Source organism: Homalodisca vitripennis, chromosome 5, assembly GCF_021130785.1.
Source record: "Homalodisca vitripennis isolate AUS2020 chromosome 5, UT_GWSS_2.1, whole genome shotgun sequence".
NCBI lineage: Eukaryota > Metazoa > Arthropoda > Insecta > Hemiptera > Cicadellidae > Homalodisca > Homalodisca vitripennis.
Window position 1 is genome coordinate 47,879,362 of NC_060211.1, and position 20,110 is coordinate 47,899,471.

Sequence of the window (20,110 nt, forward strand, 5' to 3'; positions counted from 1 at the left end):
TTGAAACTAGTCACAGTCAGGGTAAACGTTAAACAGAAAATTGTACTACTTAGTTTAACTGTTTCCTCTCAGCGAGTATATAGTGAGTGTGTGACAATATTGAAACTAGTCACAGTCATAGGGTAAAACGTAAACAGAAATTGTACTAGTTAGTTTAAACTGTTTACTCAGCAGTATAATAGTGAGTGTGTGACAATATTGAAACTAGTCACAGTCAGGGTAACCGTTTAACCAAAAGTTGTACTATTTTAGTTTAACTGTTTACTCAGCAGTATATACGTGAGTGTGTGACAATATTGAAACTAGTCATAGTAAGGTAAATTTTAACCAGAAATTGTACTACTTAGTTTAATTGTTTTCCTCAGCAGTATATTATAGTGAGGGTGTGTGACAATATTGAAACTAGTCCACAGTCAGGGTAAACGTTAACCAGAAATTGTACTACTTAGTTTAATTGTTTCCTCAGCAGTTTATAGTGAGTGTGTGACAATATTGAAACTAGTCACAGTCAGGGTAAACGTTAAACAGAAATTGTACTACTTAGTTTAATTGTTTCCTCAGGCAGTATATTAGTGAGGATTTTTGTGTGACAAATATTGAAACTGAGTCACAGTCAGGGTAAAACGGTTAAACAGAAATTGTACTAGTTAGTTTAAATGTTTACTCAGCAGTATATAGTGAGTGTGTGACAATATTGAAAACTAGTCCACAGTCAGGGTAAACGTTTAAACAGAAATTATACCACTTAGTTTAACTGTTTTCTCAGCAGTATATAGGAGTGTGTGACAATATTGAAACTAGTCCCACAGTCAGGGTAAAACGATAACCAGATAATTGTACTAGTTAGTTTAAGGTGTTTACTCAGCAGTATATAGTGATGTGTGTGACAATATTGAAACTAGTCACAGTCAGGGTAAACGTTAAAAACAGAAATTGTACTAGTTTTAGTTTAACCCCCCTGTTTACTCAGCAGGTATATAGTGAGTGTGTGAATGACAATATTGAAACTAGTCACAGTCAGGTAAACGTTAAACAGAAATTGTACTAGTTAGTTTAACTGTTTACTCAGCAGTATATAGTGAGTGTGTGACAATATTGAAACTAGTCACAGTCAGGGTAAACGTTAAACAGAAATTGTACTAGTTAGTTTAACTGTTTACTCAGCAGTATATAGTGAGTGTGTGACAATATTGAAACTAGTCACAGTCAGGGTAAACGTTAAACAGAAATTGTACTAGTTAGTTTAACTGTTTACTCAGCAGTATATAGTGAGTGTGCGACAATATTGAAACTAGTCACAGTCAGGGTAAACGTTAAACAGAAATTGTACTAGTTAGTTTAAATGTTTACTCAGCAGTATATAGTGAGTGTGTGACAATATTGAAACTAGTCACAGTCAGGGTAAACGTTAAACAGAAATTGTACTAGTTAGTTTAAACTGTTTACTCAGCAGTATATAGTGAGTGTGTGACAATATTGAAACTAGTCACAGTCAGGGTAAACGTTAAACAGAAATTGTACTAGTTAGTTTAACTGTTTACTCAGCAGTATATAGTGAGTGTGTGACAATATTGAAACTAGTCACAGTCAGGGTAAACGTTAAACAGAAATTGTACTAGTTAGTTTAACTGTTTACTCAGCAGTATATAGTGAGTGTGTGACAATATTGAAACTAGTCACAGTCAGGGTAAACGTTAAACAGAAATTGTACTAGTTAGTTTAACTGTTTACTCAGCAGTATATAGTGAGTGTGTGACAATATTGAAACTAGTCACAGTCAGGGTAAACGTTAAACAGAAATTGTACTAGTTAGTTTAACTGTTTACTCAGCAGTATATAGTGAGTGTGTGACAATATTGAAACTAGTCACAGTCAGGGTAAACGTTAACCAGAAATTGTACTAGTTAGTTTAACTGTTTACTCAGCAGTATATAGTGAGTGTGTGACAATATTGAAACTAGTCACAGTCAGGGTTAACCGTTAACCAGAAATTGTACTAGTTAGTTTAACTGTTTACTCAGCAGTATATAGTGAGTGTGTGACAATATTGAAACTTGTCACAGTCAGGGTAAACGTTAAACAGAAATTATACTAGTTAGTTTAACTGTTTACTCAGCAGTATATAGTGAGTGTGTGACAATATTGAAACTTGTCACAGTCAGGGTAAACGTTAAACAGAAATTATACTAGTTAGTTTAACTGTTTACTCAGCAGTATATAGTGAGTGTGTGACAATATTGAAACTTGTCACAGTCAGGGTAAACGTTAAACAGAAATTTTACTAGTTAGTTTTACTGTTTACTCAGCAGTATATAGTGAGTGTGTGACAATATTGAAACTAGTCACAGTCAGGGTAACCGTTAACCAGAAATTGTACTAGTTAGTTTAACTGTTTACTCAGCAGTATATAGTGAGTGTGTGACAATATTGAAACTAGTCACAGTCAGGGTAAACGTTAAACAGAAATTGTACTAGTTAGTTTAACTGTTTACTCAGCAGTATATAGTGAGTGTGTGACAATATTGAAACTAGTCACAGTCAGGATGATGTATCTAAATGGTATGTAAACGTTAACCAGAAATTGTACTATTTAGTTTAATATAAAGGATAAATACTACTCCTTAGGAAAAAATGACTTGCAATGGACAAAACCTAGAAAACAAAACTATAATCATTTGAACGATTACAATCTGTTTAAAGTTACATACGCTTTTTCTGCTTTTCCACTTGCACTTCCTTTAAGCAAATTTTCTTCTTGTTCTTCAGGAGCTGCCAGATTTTTCATTTCTATATCTTTCTTCTCTCCATTTAACTCAGCTTCCACCTCCACAGAGATACGTTTGCTTCTTCTTGCTTTCTAACGCAAACACACGAATTACACACTGTTAGTCTCTTTACAACACAATTAACCCTTTCTTTTACCGTTTTCATGTATATCCAACTCAGTTACAGTCATTTATCAAACAATTTTATAAAATTAGTTTATCATTAGAAATATCCTAGGAACATTTGAAGATAATTTTAAACATACCATCAACATCCGAGTTTGCGTTCAACATTGCTTTTTCTTCATCTGGCTGTTTTTCTGAACCATTAGCTTCATTGATTACTGAAAAAATAAAATTATTAAAATAAAACATATAAGTTTTATATAAACATATACTTAAAAAACCACAAGGGTAACTGATAGACATTAGAGATGGAAAGAGTGCAATACCAATCCACATTAGTATTAATAGAGATTTAAAATACATAAATACTGATAATGGATACCTGAAACCTTTTTTGAATGGAGTAATGGTAAATTATACTAAGCAATCTTAACATCTATGATGATTCGCTATGCATGGATAAAATGAAATCATTGACTGAGCACTAGCGAAGTCTATCACTTGAGAGGCTGGAAAATGTTCAATTCTGTCTGTCTGTCTACAGTACGATATCTTGACTGAGCGTTAGCAAATATTTTTACATTGGTTTTATGGATAACCATAATGAGATTAAGCTTAGTCATACAGTAAAAAAAAGTCAGTGCTCAAAGTTGGTGACCACATTTGATTTCAGAGCACTCTTTCATTATAGTACCTTCCCAATTCACCAGAACTTTTACCTTACCTTGACGATTTTTGCAATTCTCAGAAGGAATGCTTTGAGTGTCACAACGAAACAGTTGCATCCTTACAAACATCTTTCAAGAATTTTGTGTCAATACTGATTTCTGTGCATTGGAACCTGCTTTAAATTTCTATGAAGAGGATTTGTTACACAAAGAGTTTGTGCAAAGCGAGTTTATGCTGTGGAAAGAAAAGTGGAGCTAAAAGAAATCTGGAAATCTTCCTAAGTCAACTGTAAGCTCTCTTGAAACATGTGTCCAAGATTTCTTCCCCAACACTGCTAAAAGTTCTGCCTGTTTCTGTGGCAGGCATGGAGAGAAGTTCCAAGTTTAAGGCATTATAAAAAATACTTGATAAATACCACTTCGTAAAATAAGCTTAATGGGCTAGTGTTGTTTCAATACACAGATGCTTTATAATACGCAACGAAGAAGTTCTTCACAAGTTTGCGAATGTAATAAAAAATCTTGATTTTGTGTTGTAAACTTAACATATAAAAGTCAACTTTTTCATGTAATCTTACTTCTAACGATATTGTATTTTTGTTAACAACAAAATCAAAAACTACGTTCACCATTATAAAAAAAATAGCCTGCTTTATAACAAAACCTTGATAACTACAGTAGCTAAATCATACAACAGTTTACTTAAAAAAAACAAACACAAATATACTATTTTACTTATAACTGTTGCACATTTGGTGTAGGCATTACTCACTCAAATAAATAACGAAATAAATTTTTTAATATATTTTCAAAGTAGCTTAACCCTTTAAGCGTCATGAAAAATTGGATCTTATCCTTGATTAAGTTACAATTGTTTTAAATTTCCAATGTGTAAAGTTAAATTTATTTTCGTTTCTGTATGTCAAAATAGGTAAATAAAATTTGTTTAGCCCTTTTTGGATTTCCTAGGCTAATTTTTAACTTTTGAGAATATCGTAGAATATCAGTGTAGTTGTCACTAATATTTTTTATCATTTATTCAGTAAGTAGGGGAATGAAACACAGTTTTATAGATAAAAATATACTATATTACAAACCAATAAAATTAGAAAAATACAAAAGTAGACAAAGTGTCACAACTGGCATTCCGCGCGTCTCCCGCAAGCCACTGTTATCGCGTGGACTTTGAACCTTCTTATCGCTCGGCAACCTGTAGGACAGCCTTGGGGGGTTTGAATTATGTTTCTTGCTTTCTGATAACATCCTTATGACCGTAGTAAAATATGAAAAAGTTTGGGGTTGACCAAGTAATTGCTCAGAATTACTAAATCTTCAAATTCCGAATCGTCTAGATTTGCCATTCACACGAATAATGGCAAAAAACACTAAATAAATACTGGAAACTGCTGTATATAATATGAATGATTTACTTTAAAAAGAATAGGACACAACAGAAAATTAGCGATAACCGAAATATATATGCGTGTACCGGACGCTTCTCACTAACTGGCTAGATGCCTTGATAGGAGCTCCCGTCAATGACTTTGTGAAAGGCGCGGGCCACGCCCGCTAGACAGTGTTTGGCCAATTACAAGCCACTGCCACTCCCATTGTAATAAAATTCGAGGCAGGGCAACCCGTCTGTATGTCGCATGACTACTAGAACCATCTAGCAGCAAAATATTCAACTAACATAGCAGTAAGAAAATAAAGAATGCAAAATGCGGATCCACGGCAATAACGTTTTGAGCTTGTAGTGGCCCTCCGCGGATCCGCGTCAATAACGCTGGAAAGGTTAAAAACATGAGCGAGTTCCGGCAGCCAATTCTTAATATTTATTTATTACATTCCTCGCAGACCCTCCGGTTATCAGCCTCCCCCCAAAAACTTGTTCCTATATCCGCCACTGCACATAATTTTTTATTTCTACAAAGACAAGAATTAGCTGATGTTGGATGATCAAACATGGAATTTGGCTGAGCGCCATTAAAGTCTATAACTCAGGAGGCTGAGACAATATCTCTTGTGTGCCGAGGAGGATATGAAAATTTGTTTTGTGATATTGTCTGCCTTTCTATATGTCTCGAATCTAGGTCATCTGCTTTAGTCATTTATATATATATATATATATATATATATAAAAGATACATTAAGTATTTATTACAGTTTTTCATGGAAAGATCAAAAACTTTTTCAGGGAAGTTATTGGGGCTGTAATTTTGGACTTGAAATATTACCCAACAAAAAATTAATTGTACAACTTTAATAATCCTAACTTTGGTTTACAAACAATATGGTATATTTTTTCCAAGTCAAGAATACTATGACTGTATTTCTTTCCATCCTGTTTTTGTTTACCTGAAGGGTTTTTATAGTAAACTGATGAGTACCATAGTTTTTCACCAGAATGAAATTTTAGAATATAGCCACAATTATTTTATTACACCTGTCAAGAATCATTTATAGCAGTAGAAAGAAAAACACACATTTTTGAGACAGTCAGTTTTAACATATGATCTTTGACACTGACAATGTAAAAACTAATCTTATCAACGTATAAACTTTGCTGTAAGATAGCAAACATTATCTTCTCACTTCACAAACACGTGTTGAAGAATTTTCTAGACTGAAGAGAAAAGTACTCCCAACCTTTCAATACATGATCATTGAACTGATCCATCTTAGGGTGTCAAATATAATACCTTACACACTGCATTTGAGTCTTTGTAAAATTCTTATAAAGATTACTAGGTTTCCAACTGATAAGACATTTACTTGAAAAATCTGTCAAAAGCATAACTAAAGGTTGTTTTACAAAAATTATAACAAAACAGTCATTTGTAAAAATAAATGTCTTGAAAAACAAATATTTTGCTCTGTAAAATGTTCTAACTGTTATAAAGTGACATAATCTGTAGGTAGAGAAAAAAATTATGAATGAAGCCAAATCCTCTGGACTCACCGATGCGTTTCCGATGCCACTTGATAGGTTGCAGCAGTTGGCCACACAGGACACAGTGCAGCACCAGTCCGGACAGTAGCAGAGTGGTACCTCTCGCACCAAACAGGCCCATCAAGTAGCTGATGACCAGGGGCATGAAGACAGGTCCCAGGCCAGTGATAGTCATCGCGATACCCATGGCCATCCCTCGTCTCTTCACGAAGTATGTGGACAGTGCCAGGTGAAATGATGCCATGGACCAGCCGATGCCCAAGGCTGGAATAAAGGTTCGTTTGTAGGAAATTTACCTGCTTACTTGACCCTTCAGAGTGGTTTCACGTGACAGTTCAGTCTATAAACTCATTCTGCAGGAGTTGTTTCATGTAAAAACCACGTTTTTGTGTAGAGAATATTTATACATGATCTATCAATAACAGTGAAAACTATTTCAAGCAGTTATTTGTCCCAATTTATAGAGGTCAAATCATTCTATCTTTTAGTCATTACCTCCTAACATGTTTTGTTTATTTAGTTCAGCCTCTTTTAACACTTAGAGTGCTAATCCCGTAATTTTACGGAACGGCGAAACTTCCGAAGAATGCTAATCCCGTAGTTTTACGTGGTTGTCATTTCAATTGGTATTATATTACATTGTCCGTATTTAAACGGGTTTTGCCTACTCTACAATGTTATTTGGGTTTTTAGTAACACAATTCACCGCTAGAAAGCGTCAGATGTATTGTATGAGGTTAATGACAAAGTAACTTCGGTCGCGTTGTTTACGTGCCGCTGACGTGACGTTCGTTGCAGCCGGCAGTCGATGTCGCAATCATGGCTTCTCGCAGCTTGAACGACGTTGCGATCAGTGATGTATTAGATGAAGATAGTTTTATTGGTGTAGATAGTATTTTTGACGATTCTGACATTGATCCTGATTTAATGGAAGAAGATTAGACACATACTTCAGGTAAGAATAAGTAAGTCTATTTATCATATAAACATCAGTCTAAAAGTTTGGTTATGTTATTGTTTTCGTGAATCAAACTATAATTTGTATTATAATAAATTAACTATTCAACTATATTCTATTCTTATGAATAAAATGAAAATATACTCATATTTTACATAGTATATTATTATGTTACAGATGCTGAAAACAGTGCTGACAGCGAAAGTGATGCCGACGCATCAATATGACGGCATAGTTTTTTCTCAAAAAACTACAAAACATAAAAACATGATTTGTATTATTCAAAGGACAGTTTATATTTGTAAATGGGTCATTGTAAATAATTGTATATATGCTTAGTTTAGTAAGTTAGATAAAAAAAACTGTCTCAAAAAATAATTTTTTTTTCTAAAAATAAATGTTTTTAAAAAACATATTTTATGTGTAGTTTTTTAAATAACCACTAACAATCTCACGTTAAAAGAAAGACGAAAGTAAGCTGAATTAAGGCATGTAAGTATTTTTCTCATACCTTAAATACTTTTTTTTAATAAATTTTTGAAAACCACCAAAAACGCCCAGCATTCTACAGAGTTACATGTCATTTAGGGCCAGCACTCAAAGTGTTAATGACACAGATAATCTCGATTGCTTTAACATTATAAAATGTGATGTTTACTGCTCTTTAGAATGGCTCAAGTTTACATTTATTTTTACTAAATAGTGTTAAAGTACCAATATTTTAGCTGATACATATTATTATTATTATAGTAAATATGTTTTTAATGTACAATAAAAACATAACATTAGCTGATACATATTATAGTAAATATGTTTTTAATGTACAATAAGCAAAAATAGCTTGCCAAAAATGCGTGTCTTATCGGCATAGTCTATAATATAAATTTTGTCATTATTTTATATAATGTAAACAGTTATAAAACAACAGTCATGTAACCCTATTATTTTAGACGGTTCTTTCTTTACTATACTTTAAAAAGTAATTTTGAAAAATGGAAAATAGCAAAAACGAAGTAGCTGACTCATGGTGTCAGTAAATTATCGTAACTGGCTGTATGTAGACTAGTAAAAATCCTGTGATATAAGGTAGAAGTATAAAATACAAGGTAGAAATATATACCTATCATGTAATAGTCTTCACTGATTTTTTTCAAAACTTTAAAGCCATAGCTAAATTTTTTCTAAAAATATCGTACAGAAAACAGAAGATAAGTTTTGAAAACTGGGTAATAGTCTTTTTTAAGGTCAGCCAATAATTGTTAATAAAAAAACATTGAAAATTAAATAAAAAACAAACAATCAATGTGTTAATATCAGTGAAAAACTATAATAACGTACTGTACTAGGAGTTGATTGAGAGCATTTTTTACATGAAAATGTGCTTTGCAAAAACTTGTAGTTTGGATATGACTAGAGACATATACGATTTTTTACCATTTTAACTCAATGATTCTTTAGAGTTAGTAAAAAGTAGTGCTGTACATTTGAAGCAGGTTAAACTAATCTGAAAGACAATGACACCTCCATTGAATAAAGAACATTGCTTACATTGTGTAAAGAGCACTTTCTCTAATTGATAAACTATTGTATTATAAACATTGATTGAAACTAATCAACGGCTTTCACTGGCTGTGTCTCTCTTCAGAATAAAACTAGCTCTTAACTTTGTGAGTGCTAGTAATTTTTTTTATTAGCATACTAAGAAGTGCCAGACTATTGTTTGCTATTTGTACAGGTTTGGTAAAATTGCTGTTCTTTTATTTCATACTAGCGGGCCCGGCGCGCTTTGCTGCGCATTTCAATAATTTTTTGCAAAAGTTGCCCGCGGCTTCGCACGCAATTTCCCGTTGAAAACAGTACACTATATTCACTTATTCTTTTTCTATCACATTCTAAACATTGCTGAGATAATTGATAGTCGTTCCATCGTGAGCCTCTTGGGCGTATTATGAAGGTATGTACCATATTCCTGCCTCTATCTAGCTGTTACCCACGGCTTCGCACGCAAATCTTAAGAACCGAAGTCCTTATATTACTTAGTAAATTTTTTTTTTACTATAATAAGTTATATCTCCGATGCCACGATTGAGCTTGCTTTGTTGTCTCGATCGAGAGAATATGTACACACGGAGTTTTGAGAACCATACTTCTGTCAAAAAAAACAACTAAGGTTGATTTTATAACATTCTTTATATTTGTAGCCAACGTAAGATAGTAATTATGATATCTGCATTACTCTTCTGATCAAGCATGATCATGGTTTATATTAAATAAATATTGCAGTTAAAGGTGAATTTTTACGTCAAATTTGAATTGTATTATCTGGATAGTAAAGTCTATGTTTAACAGTGATTGCAAAAAACAGTTTAAACAAAATTTGTCGTTTCTCTTAAGCTTACTCTATGCTTTAAAAACTATAAGTGTAATATATGTTTACAAAGAACAGCTGATTAAAAATTTGAAAAGACGTTAACATATGTTTGCTGCAATGCATTTCTTATGGGTATTTCTGTAACCAGTGGGGCGGAATCCTGAATCGGGAAAGGGATGGGCATAGCTTATAAACCTTCTCCGTGGAAAAATACATATACGTACAAATTTTCATCATGATCGGTCCAATAGTTCACGATTCCATAAAGGACAAACATACAAACATTCATTTTTATATATATAGATGTTACAATAAAAGCTTTTTAATTTTGTTTTCATGTAATCCTATTGAAACAAAATTTTTAAATAAAAACTACCTTAACCCTTTGCAAGCTGTAGACAGTGTATCCTAATGATAAACTTTGACCTAAATATAATTGTAAAATAATACACTGTGTATCTTGGATAGTTTTCCAGTTCACAAAAAACCTATTATATTGGCTGCCAGGAAGTCTTTTAAGATGACCTACATTCTAGAACAGAGGAGAAGAGGGAGGCTTTTTGTCTAGCTCCACACACCTTCCTCTTCCTTAGTGTTCTACAGAGCCATTACCAAACATATCCATTGTCTGACAGTGGCATGTGTTACCACTTGATCTGTTGTGAAATATAGTCTAATTGTTAATTTTGTTTTTCGTATGATAGTGTTTTGTCACTTTAATTGTTTTATCTAGTGTTACAATGTAGGACGTTGGATATGAACTAGAGATAGCCTATGTTAAAATCCTGTATGTGACTGTAAAACGTTTTAACAGCATCATCGACCTTGTACTGTAATCGACTCTCCCACTTACTCTGTTTGATAAGATTCTCGCACAGGCCAGTGACCCTTGAGTTATTAAATTATAATTGCATTGAGTTTAAATTATACTATTATAAACCACTAGTATACAGGTTAAGTTCGAATTATAAGACAAAATAATATACAAGACAAGAAATAGAGTAATAATTGGTAGTTTATATAATTTTCCAGTCTATGGTATTATGACATCATATATCATCAAATTGTCAGTTTTGTAAACAAATTTTAATTTTGTTGTAAATAAAATGGCTAATTTTAGTTAAAATGCATAGTTTTATATTTAGGTACCCTTTAAAGCTTAGTTATAAAAAATTTAGCTTTGAACTGTATCACAAAAATTTGTTTCTTAGTTATCATGGCGTTAAAGCAAAATTACAAAAACCATTTATGTCACACAAAGAGTTAAAACAAGATTTTGCACAAAACGCAATGTTTTAAAGTTTTCACGAGAGAAAAAATACATAAGCCAAATTCCTGCATGTTGTTAAAAAGTATATTTAATTTGATTTCCTTAAACTTATTTAACTTTATTGTTGGTAAAAGCATGACTGACAAGATCATAATTTTCACACTAATTTATTCTTTACACTACACTTCTGGGATCAACTTATTCTGATGATTACTTTTGTCAAATAGTCTTCGGCTTATATAGAATTCATTAATACTTTTCATACGATAAAAACTAAAAAGACCTATAGATTTTTGTGTTTAAAATGTTTTGACTAAATATACTAAGGTTGTGTGGAAAGTTGCTACTGAGAATCAAACTGACTATATCTTAAATTAATCTAATGCTATATATTACATATACAAATAGCGTAAATGCATCTAGTCGTAAAAATTATCTCTATTCTCTTTATTCTCATGAATAAAATTACCAAAGAAAATAATAAAATGCACAACCAACTTTAAGGTACTCAAACACATATCAATTACAATAACTAACAACTTTTCTAGATTAACCCATATTTTTAAAGACTTACAATTGATTAGTCCATAGAAAACAAAGAAGAGAGCAAAGTTGTTGGCAAAACTGGTGACAAAGAGGCCCACAAACATCATCAGACCCCCAGAGATTGCCACCTTCCTGAAGCCCAGTGTGCGTAGAATAGGCCCGTTCAAAACACCTGCAGCGTTAGAGAATCAAATTGTAGTGATTGTACAAATTATAATACCAACAAAAAATAACACATGAGTAAATAAATTAAACTTACAGTGCAACTTTAAATTCAATCAAATAAACATTTAATACAAAAACACTCTTTAACAACTTTAAAAAGTGTTTCACTAAAAATACAAATGGAAAATCATATTTATGGAAATTTTATAGACTCACAGACTATTGGATAGAAACAAAATAACACAGACTGAGAATAACTGATGTGACGTTCAACTTAGACCACGAAAGTAGTTTTATTCAACATACTTTGATTTTCTCACATTTTGAGCAATTTTTTATAGCACTGCAAACTGTGCAACTGAAAGTTTTCTCATTTATGAAAATTTTAAGACGATAAAGGCCAGTTTTAGCTTATAAAAATAAATGATATGGAAGCAATCTGTCTGTAGAATCTAAATACTGCATATTTTCATTGCCTAGTATATCATTTTTAATTTTTTTTATACTTAGATAATCAATATCTTAATAAAACTTGACAATTTCTCTTACCAAGAACATAACCGAAGGCAGAATTGGTATTAATAATAATGCTGGCTTCTCGTACGGACATATCAAGAGCTTTCAACCTGAAAACATCTCTGAACAGCAGGCCAAAGTTCTGCAGGATCGGGATGGTTATTAACTGTACAGAACAAACATTATCCGACTAATTAAGCAGTAGAAGAAGCAAGAATACAAATTGTGTCTAAATATAACATTCATAGTATTAAACCCAGAGCTAAATCTTGAAAATATTGAATGTGAATTCCTAATGTTCAATGTACTTTATTTAGCCAATCTTTATAAAAATAATAATATAGTTACATTTTAACTGTCAATAAATCTGCTCAATAATTTGCTTACTAGTTACAATAGCAAACATTATTTACGTTACTTTTACAAATTATGTCACTTAACTCAAATGCTAAAACTCAATACATTTTTTACAATCACGTTTTCATGACTAAGAACAATTATTGTTAACCATGCATTGCAGGTTTTAGACTCCTCAATTATAATTACTTATTACGTTTTAGACAACAACCTGTTTTCGTGATTATCATTAATGTACAGAATAGTATGGGTATATCTATACACAATTATTTTATGTTTAATAAAATAAAATAATTGAATGCAGCAGTAATATAATTCAACTAATTAACAATCTTGTACGTATTCAAAGTTTTTATACACATAAAAATTATTGCTGTATATAAATATCTAAAAAGATAACAGAAATGCAATGTGCAGCTGATAAAACGATTGAATTATGAATTACGACCCGTTTACTTTTAGGTCAAAGCTATATTTCTGATACTGTAGTTACTTCTTATCACAGCCTTGTTAAATAATGACAAAACTTCAATTAATTAACTAACCATTAATTAATTGAGGCAATTGATATCAATTGTAAAGCAACTATCTAGGAGGAAGTAGAATAATATTAGATGTTCTTTGAATAAGTAGAATAAAATGAATGGCAAAATTTTAACATAGTAAGTGAAAATATACAAAAATGCTTGTTATAAAAATGTGTAAATTTTAATTCATATGTTCAGTTATGCAAATATCCCAACTATCCAAGGGTTTTGAAACAGATATTAATTTAAAATCTTGAAACCTAACTGTCCTAACTTTTAAAACCTTATTATATTTGTTTTAAAATCATTCTTAACACTTTTAGAGAACATCTTCAACCCTTTTGATGTAGTGTTCTATGTTGTCTCCTTAGAACCTAAAATGAACAAAGCCTAAAAAAAGGTATCAACTTAGGGAACCTAACCGAGGGAACAATTCGACATGACTACACACTGATCAGATGTTAAATAACAGATGAGAATGTACCTAAATCTTGAGGCTTCATTAGACCCAAATCTCTTGCTCTGAAAACCTACTATTGTCTGACACTGCCTCTCAGACATCCAGTCATATTAACAAGATCTAGATCAAACTTTTACCTATATAAATTAACTGAACTGCAAGTAACAAGTACCTTTTTTAATGTAGGTTGTTTTTATAGTTCTTGTACCAAGACATGTAGTTTTATTTTAATTATTTAACTATACAAACTAAAATTTTATTTACAAATAAGTATTAATTTAGATTTAGTTTAACTTATAAACTTAATAATTTTTAAAATGCCACCATTTTATAGAGAATTTAATAACATTTACAATGATGTATGATATATAATAGTTTTGATCAAATAGAATTGTTAGAATTGATAGTAGAATTGCAATGTGCAGCTGATAAAATGATAGAATTATAAACGTTTACTTGAAGTAAAAGTTACACTTGAAAATACTTTAGTAATTGTAAATGACAATTCAAATTGTAGCGATTCTTGAGATACAAAACCAATCTAACCGAAGAATGTTTTGGAGACACTGCTTGAGAACGAGTGTGTATCATAGTAAATACTAAGATTTACACTACCATAGTTTTATCTACTGCATTTTTTAGGAATTTTTATACCTACAGGAAAAACAATAGTAAATACACTTATTTTCTGACACTTCAAGATCATGATGCGATTTTTAAGAATTCAAAATACTAACAGGGAAAACATCAAAAATCATACAGCAATTAATAAAAATTCCAATAGAATTTTACTAATAAACAATGAAAAAGTATTCAATACAAGTGTGAACATAAACTCTTGAAACAGTGAAAATATTTATAGCATTGTAAAAGATCGACAGTTTTTACTGCAACAAAATGGCAATCCGCCAGTGTAAAAATAACCAGTAAACACTCAAGGGTCCTGTGTCAGAGAGGCAGAGATAGATCTAGAGAGCTGAGCGGAGAGACTGATCACATGCCATACTTAAGTATCTTGACCTCTCAAGATAAAATGAACAATCAAATTCCAGAGTGTAACACACATTTTATAACTGATAATTCTGATTATGTGACAGGGTTTGTGTAGAATATATGTGTATCCAATTAATTGTTGAAGTTTTTTTTAATGGGCCCATGTATCAAAGTTTTTTTAATCCAAAAACATTTATAGAAAAAACAAAATCAACATTTTAAAATCCAAAGTTCTTTTAAAAATGAAAATGTGCTCAAAATTGTACAAGAATTAAAAATTATTATTAGTTAGTTTATTATGTTTTATTTTACTTTTATGAGCAATTTTTATTACATCAACAGTCCTATAAGAAACTAAAGGAAGATATTCCTGACTACTCAAATAAACTGTTAATTAATAAAATGTTTTCTCTGGGATTCAAACCCACAGAGATTATTTGTAGAACCCATTATCTAGTTTACTGCAACTGGTTAAATGGCCATTAATTATTATTAAGATATTATTTAATCCAAAAATACCTGATTTGCAAAAATTAAGAAAATAATGTAAAAATTGTAAGTTTCTATTTAGTTTTCAATTAAAAACACACACACACACAAAACATTTTTAATGTGACAAAATAAAAAGTTACTCCTCGACAGAACTTACCTACACCTATGATTATTATAGAAGTGAATTTACAAATTTGGTTCCAAATCTTATGCAAATTAAAAAAAAAATCAAAAGCTTTCTTTTTAATTTTGGTTTTAGTGCCTTTGTACTCTATTGAAGAATATTTTCTTAAAGAATAACACTTTATATACAGGACAAATAGTTTCAAACCTTTGGTTCAAATCGGAAATGTTTTATGTATCTATGACATAAAGCTATATTTTACTCAGCTATGTAATTCCAAGTAAAATATTGAATGGATAAAGATTGTTTGAAACTTGAAACCAGAGTATTATATTTCAAATAACTGATATTAATAGACATGCTTAAAACACACTGCTCAATTAATCATAATTAAAAATTGATAAATGTTTATTTACAACCTACAGAGTTGATACTGTTATTATTTAGACAAATATTCATTTTTACCATTTTTCCTGATTATTCCTCTAATTTAATGTTTTTTTCTTAACCCTCCATATGGTAATTAAATCACTTTAAAGTGCTGGGCTGTTTTGAAGCAAAATACATGGTTTTGTAAAGGCCACTTTTTAGATACAAATATACATTCAAAGATCATGTGTTATATATAATTCTTTTCAGAAAAACATGCTTTAGGAAATAAATATAATTCAAAACAATTGCCACTTTTCTCTAAAAAAAGTCTTGATGAATAGTAGATATTTTTTTTGTTTTGTTTTTTTTTTAGATGGTGATGTTGTAAATGCGTTTTAAAACATGGTTATAAATATTTCAGAATATACAAATTGTTTCAAATTTCATTTTGAACAAGAAAAATGTCACTTCAAAACCTTTTGAACAAAAACTACACACACAAAATATAAAAACTAAAAAAACGTTCCGAACACCAAAATTTGCACAATGGACACATTCAAAGTAAACACTTCTCGAAAATATTGGTTTGGATGTACATATAACTTCACAAAAGCTAAATGTCTGTTATAATAATTATGAATAGTAAAAAAATCTTATTATGGTCCTTTTGTTTATATACATATGTATATATACATATTTACATTTGCTAAAGAAAGTTAGTCAGAGTCAGATTCTGATTGCTGCGCTACCCTCTTTCTTCTGCCTACCCCTACAGGCCTCCTGAAGTGCTCTAAGGCACTGTAGCAACTCATAATAAAATAGAAAATACACACACAAGAAGCAAGAATCTATCACACAGTGAATAATAACACAAATCAAAACAATACGTCGCGGCCGTACGATAACTAACCTAAACGAAAACTACAACAAAGAACAGCGCGGCGAGAGCGAGAGCGGCAACAGCTGACTGTTATTTTTCATTCTACTCAAAAGCTTACAAAATAGAGCCAGTGCGCAGAGAAATCTCTCCAACATTGTACTATGAAAATTACGGAATAATTAAATAAACCGTTTTACGGCAATTTAACAAAAACGAACATATTGCACAGTGTGATAGTAGCACTTTAAAGTGGTTGAAACATATCGCACAGTGCGATAGTAGCGCTTGCGAGGGTTAATCTTTCATAGCCTCAAGCTGACAGTAGTCGTATATCCGAAATTGAACAGTGGCATTGACTGATATACATTCCATTTATGTACTGCAACTCTTGAAGGAATAAATACATTCAAATTGAAATAATTACATATTGTTACAAGAAAACAGAATCAACCTTGTCATTAACAACAATATTGGATTTTGTTAGATTTATTTAATCTTTTGCTTCCCCACGAGTGATGCATTAGTTGATGGCTGAAACAGTGTTGTTGTGTACGTCATTGTTATCTCTTGTCTCTATGTGTTGTTATAAATGATTATTTACAGATTAACTTTAATGAACTACCATTTATATAGATTAAATAATAGTTTCCAATTTTTATAAAAGAATTAACACTTCCATATTTTTAAAAACAGCTCATTATATCTATTTATTTATAGAAAGATTTGTTTATTTGTTTTTTAATACACTTTAGAGTAAGTGTGAAAGAGAGAGTAAAAAATTATTAAGACACACAATGCACAACATTGTTATAACATTTGTACATTGCAAAAGTTAAAAGAAAAGAAGCATTAGAAAATCCATGAGCTGTTAGTGTATACTATGTCACAATAGAGAGTTAGAATTGAAATGAAACTTGGCATAATCGTAGGAGAAGTTAGGGCAATGATGTTCTCTCTTACACTTAATTTAAATGTTTTAACATCAGCTCAAAAGATAATGTATATTACTGGTGGAAACGTCTCATACACAAAGTACTTGGTAGAGGTGTGATTAACTAATACAATGATGAGGTACACAAGTAGTGTGGTATAGAATGCCTAACAAAACTGCGCTATCACCGCAGTAAACAGGCCGAGCCACCGAGCCACTGATAGCACGGGTGATGGAGAAGACACAGATAACAGTCAGATTTAACTCAGTAATGTTTTGACATGACTGTCATCTCAAACATTTTAAAACTTTTGAATTATAATTTAACAGAAAATATTGTCTAAATTGAATTAATTCATAAGCTGAAATATGATTATGAGTAGGTGGTAAACAATACAATGTGTATTATTTAAGCGAAACATTAAGTATATTACGTAAAAGTTCAGAAAAGAGAAAATCCAGGGTTTTAAACAATTAGAGGTGATTTACCTTCATTGTGGGCATTAAAATTAAATTTCTAGAGCCTAAGTAAAACCACTGAAATATTTTTCTTTGTCTGTACTGTAGCTCAAAACACGTGTCTCTGTTTCTCCTGAAGATACTCGCTTGATGGATAATATACATGAAAAGAACTATCATAGTAATACCTTTGACTTTTATCGTAGTATTAATTAGTTACTTAAAAAAGGTTTAAAAATTGGGCAATCAAGTTTCTTATTCAAGAAGTAAAATCTTTCAACAACGTAACTAAGGTGAATGGGTGGGATAGAATCTCCTCGTAAGTCCTAAAAATATGTATAACAGCAATTCAACTCGTTGGAAATGTGGCAGTACAATTTTTTTACTTTGATTTAGGTCTATTCAATTTACTTCAGTTTATACTTTTCCAAATTTATTCAATATCCCCTGTGTGGTATGCTCTTCATTCTGATTCATCCCTCAAAAGCCAAGTCCTAGTTATATTACTGAAATCTTTGTTTTCAGTTGATAATCCTTACTTTATTTATATAACATGTTAAAATAAACTTAAAATTTAAAAAAACTCACGTTATTGATGGACATCCCCAGCACTACCATCCAGCCCCAGCCCCCGTCCGGGGCCACGAGCTTCACTCCCCCCACCATCTCGCTTCTGGAACACAAGCATTATCACATTTATTACAAACGAGATTATTGAAATTCAGAATTTTTTGTAGAATTAACAGTGGATTAGTGTTGGGAAATCAGTATCAAATTTAAAATAAAAAAAATTGGATAATTCAATAGTGGTGAATTGTGGTTATATGTATTTTACCAAAAACCTGAGATAGTCACAAATACAATGGATGAATTATCTGTGTTTATTTAACTGAAGACTAATAAATCTGTTACGTAGGAATAAGACTTTACAGTGACCTTAAGATAGTAAATGATGTAATATGGGAATCCTCATAGCAAATTTATTCAATTTCTTTATATTACAAAATGACTCAAAATGGCCTCTGTTTACGTCTTTTTTCAAAATATTGATTCATATCACCGATAGCCATTCAAAAACACTTTATCTTTTAACATGTAGAAATCTAGATCCATAACACATAGATTTCTACAGTTTATAGGCCATTTTCAGGGTTCATACAAAAATGTATTAACTATTAAGTTACTCTAATATTTAACTATCTAGGATGGCAACACAGTTGTACTATTATGACTGCTTATTAAAAATCCAAGATGTTTCAAATAACAAAGAAAAAGTAATGGTTTCAATATCTTACCCTTTTGGACTCCATAAGAACTGAAGATATACGTCTATATGAACAAATACTAGGAGTAAAAGTTTAGGTTATTTGAGAAGCTCCATGGGAAAATTTCGATACTTTGGTGTGAGTATTACAGTGTCTATTTAAATATTTAACGATCATTTGACAACATTAATATGTTAAAAGTAATCATAGTTAAAACCGTAATTTAAACAAGTTGCAATTCTGAGAGGATAAAGGGTGTGATTAGACTGATATCACACAAAGGCCAACTGTGTGGATTACTCTAATCAAATCCACACCACACCAGTCTTAGAACAACTGCTTCTATAATAGTTTTCCGTACAATATGTTATAGACCTAGAAGTAATGTTTTAAAACTAAGTAAGTAAACAAACCATTGAATTTCACGATATTAAAACAAACACCAACTTAGTAAACTGGATTTCCTTTTATTTTTTTTAATTTTAATGCTCTGATACTGCATTTTGAGGCTGTTTTCAGACTCAACTAACAATAAATTTGGTATATTATATTAAGCTAAAACCCTTATTTGAACTCTCAATGGTTGCTTAAAAGGGCCGTGCTGTATGATAGTGTAATGTAAAATTTACTTTGTTTCATCACGAATTATCTATTCTGAATGAATTCATCTCTTCTTTTCTATATGTGACTGAAATTAAAATTGTATTACTACAAATCAATTTAATCAACAATATATGATTTAGAGACTGAATGTTATTTAATTTTTATTTTAAACTATAAAAAACTAGTTTTTTAACGACAGTGAAGCAAAAAGGGTATTTCAAAGTACTTACACTTTTTTTTAGAGAGTAGATGAAACTTTTATATGAACCTATAGGGATTAAATAAAATAATGAAAGTATCTGGCATACA

General features: G+C 31.1%; 1 protein-coding gene across 3 annotated transcripts in view; it reads right to left on the reverse strand.

Annotated features, from left to right (window-relative positions):
• The window catches only part of LOC124362111 (monocarboxylate transporter 6-like), a 53,851-nt gene that overhangs the window by 25,210 nt on the left and 8,531 nt on the right, over positions 1 to 20,110 (reverse strand). For all 3 annotated transcript variants that reach the window (XM_046816309.1, XM_046816308.1, XM_046816307.1), the window contains exons 3-8: positions 18,522 to 18,606; positions 12,372 to 12,504; positions 11,686 to 11,829; positions 6,522 to 6,776; positions 3,032 to 3,109; positions 2,709 to 2,853 (exon numbers count right to left, since the gene is read on the reverse strand). In XM_046816309.1, the coding sequence (XP_046672265.1) occupies positions 2,709 to 2,853; positions 3,032 to 3,109; positions 6,522 to 6,776; positions 11,686 to 11,829; positions 12,372 to 12,504; positions 18,522 to 18,599 (833 nt within the window). In that variant the 5' untranslated portion in view covers positions 18,600 to 18,606. The remainder of the gene's footprint in view (positions 1 to 2,708; positions 2,854 to 3,031; positions 3,110 to 6,521; positions 6,777 to 11,685; positions 11,830 to 12,371; positions 12,505 to 18,521; positions 18,607 to 20,110) is intronic.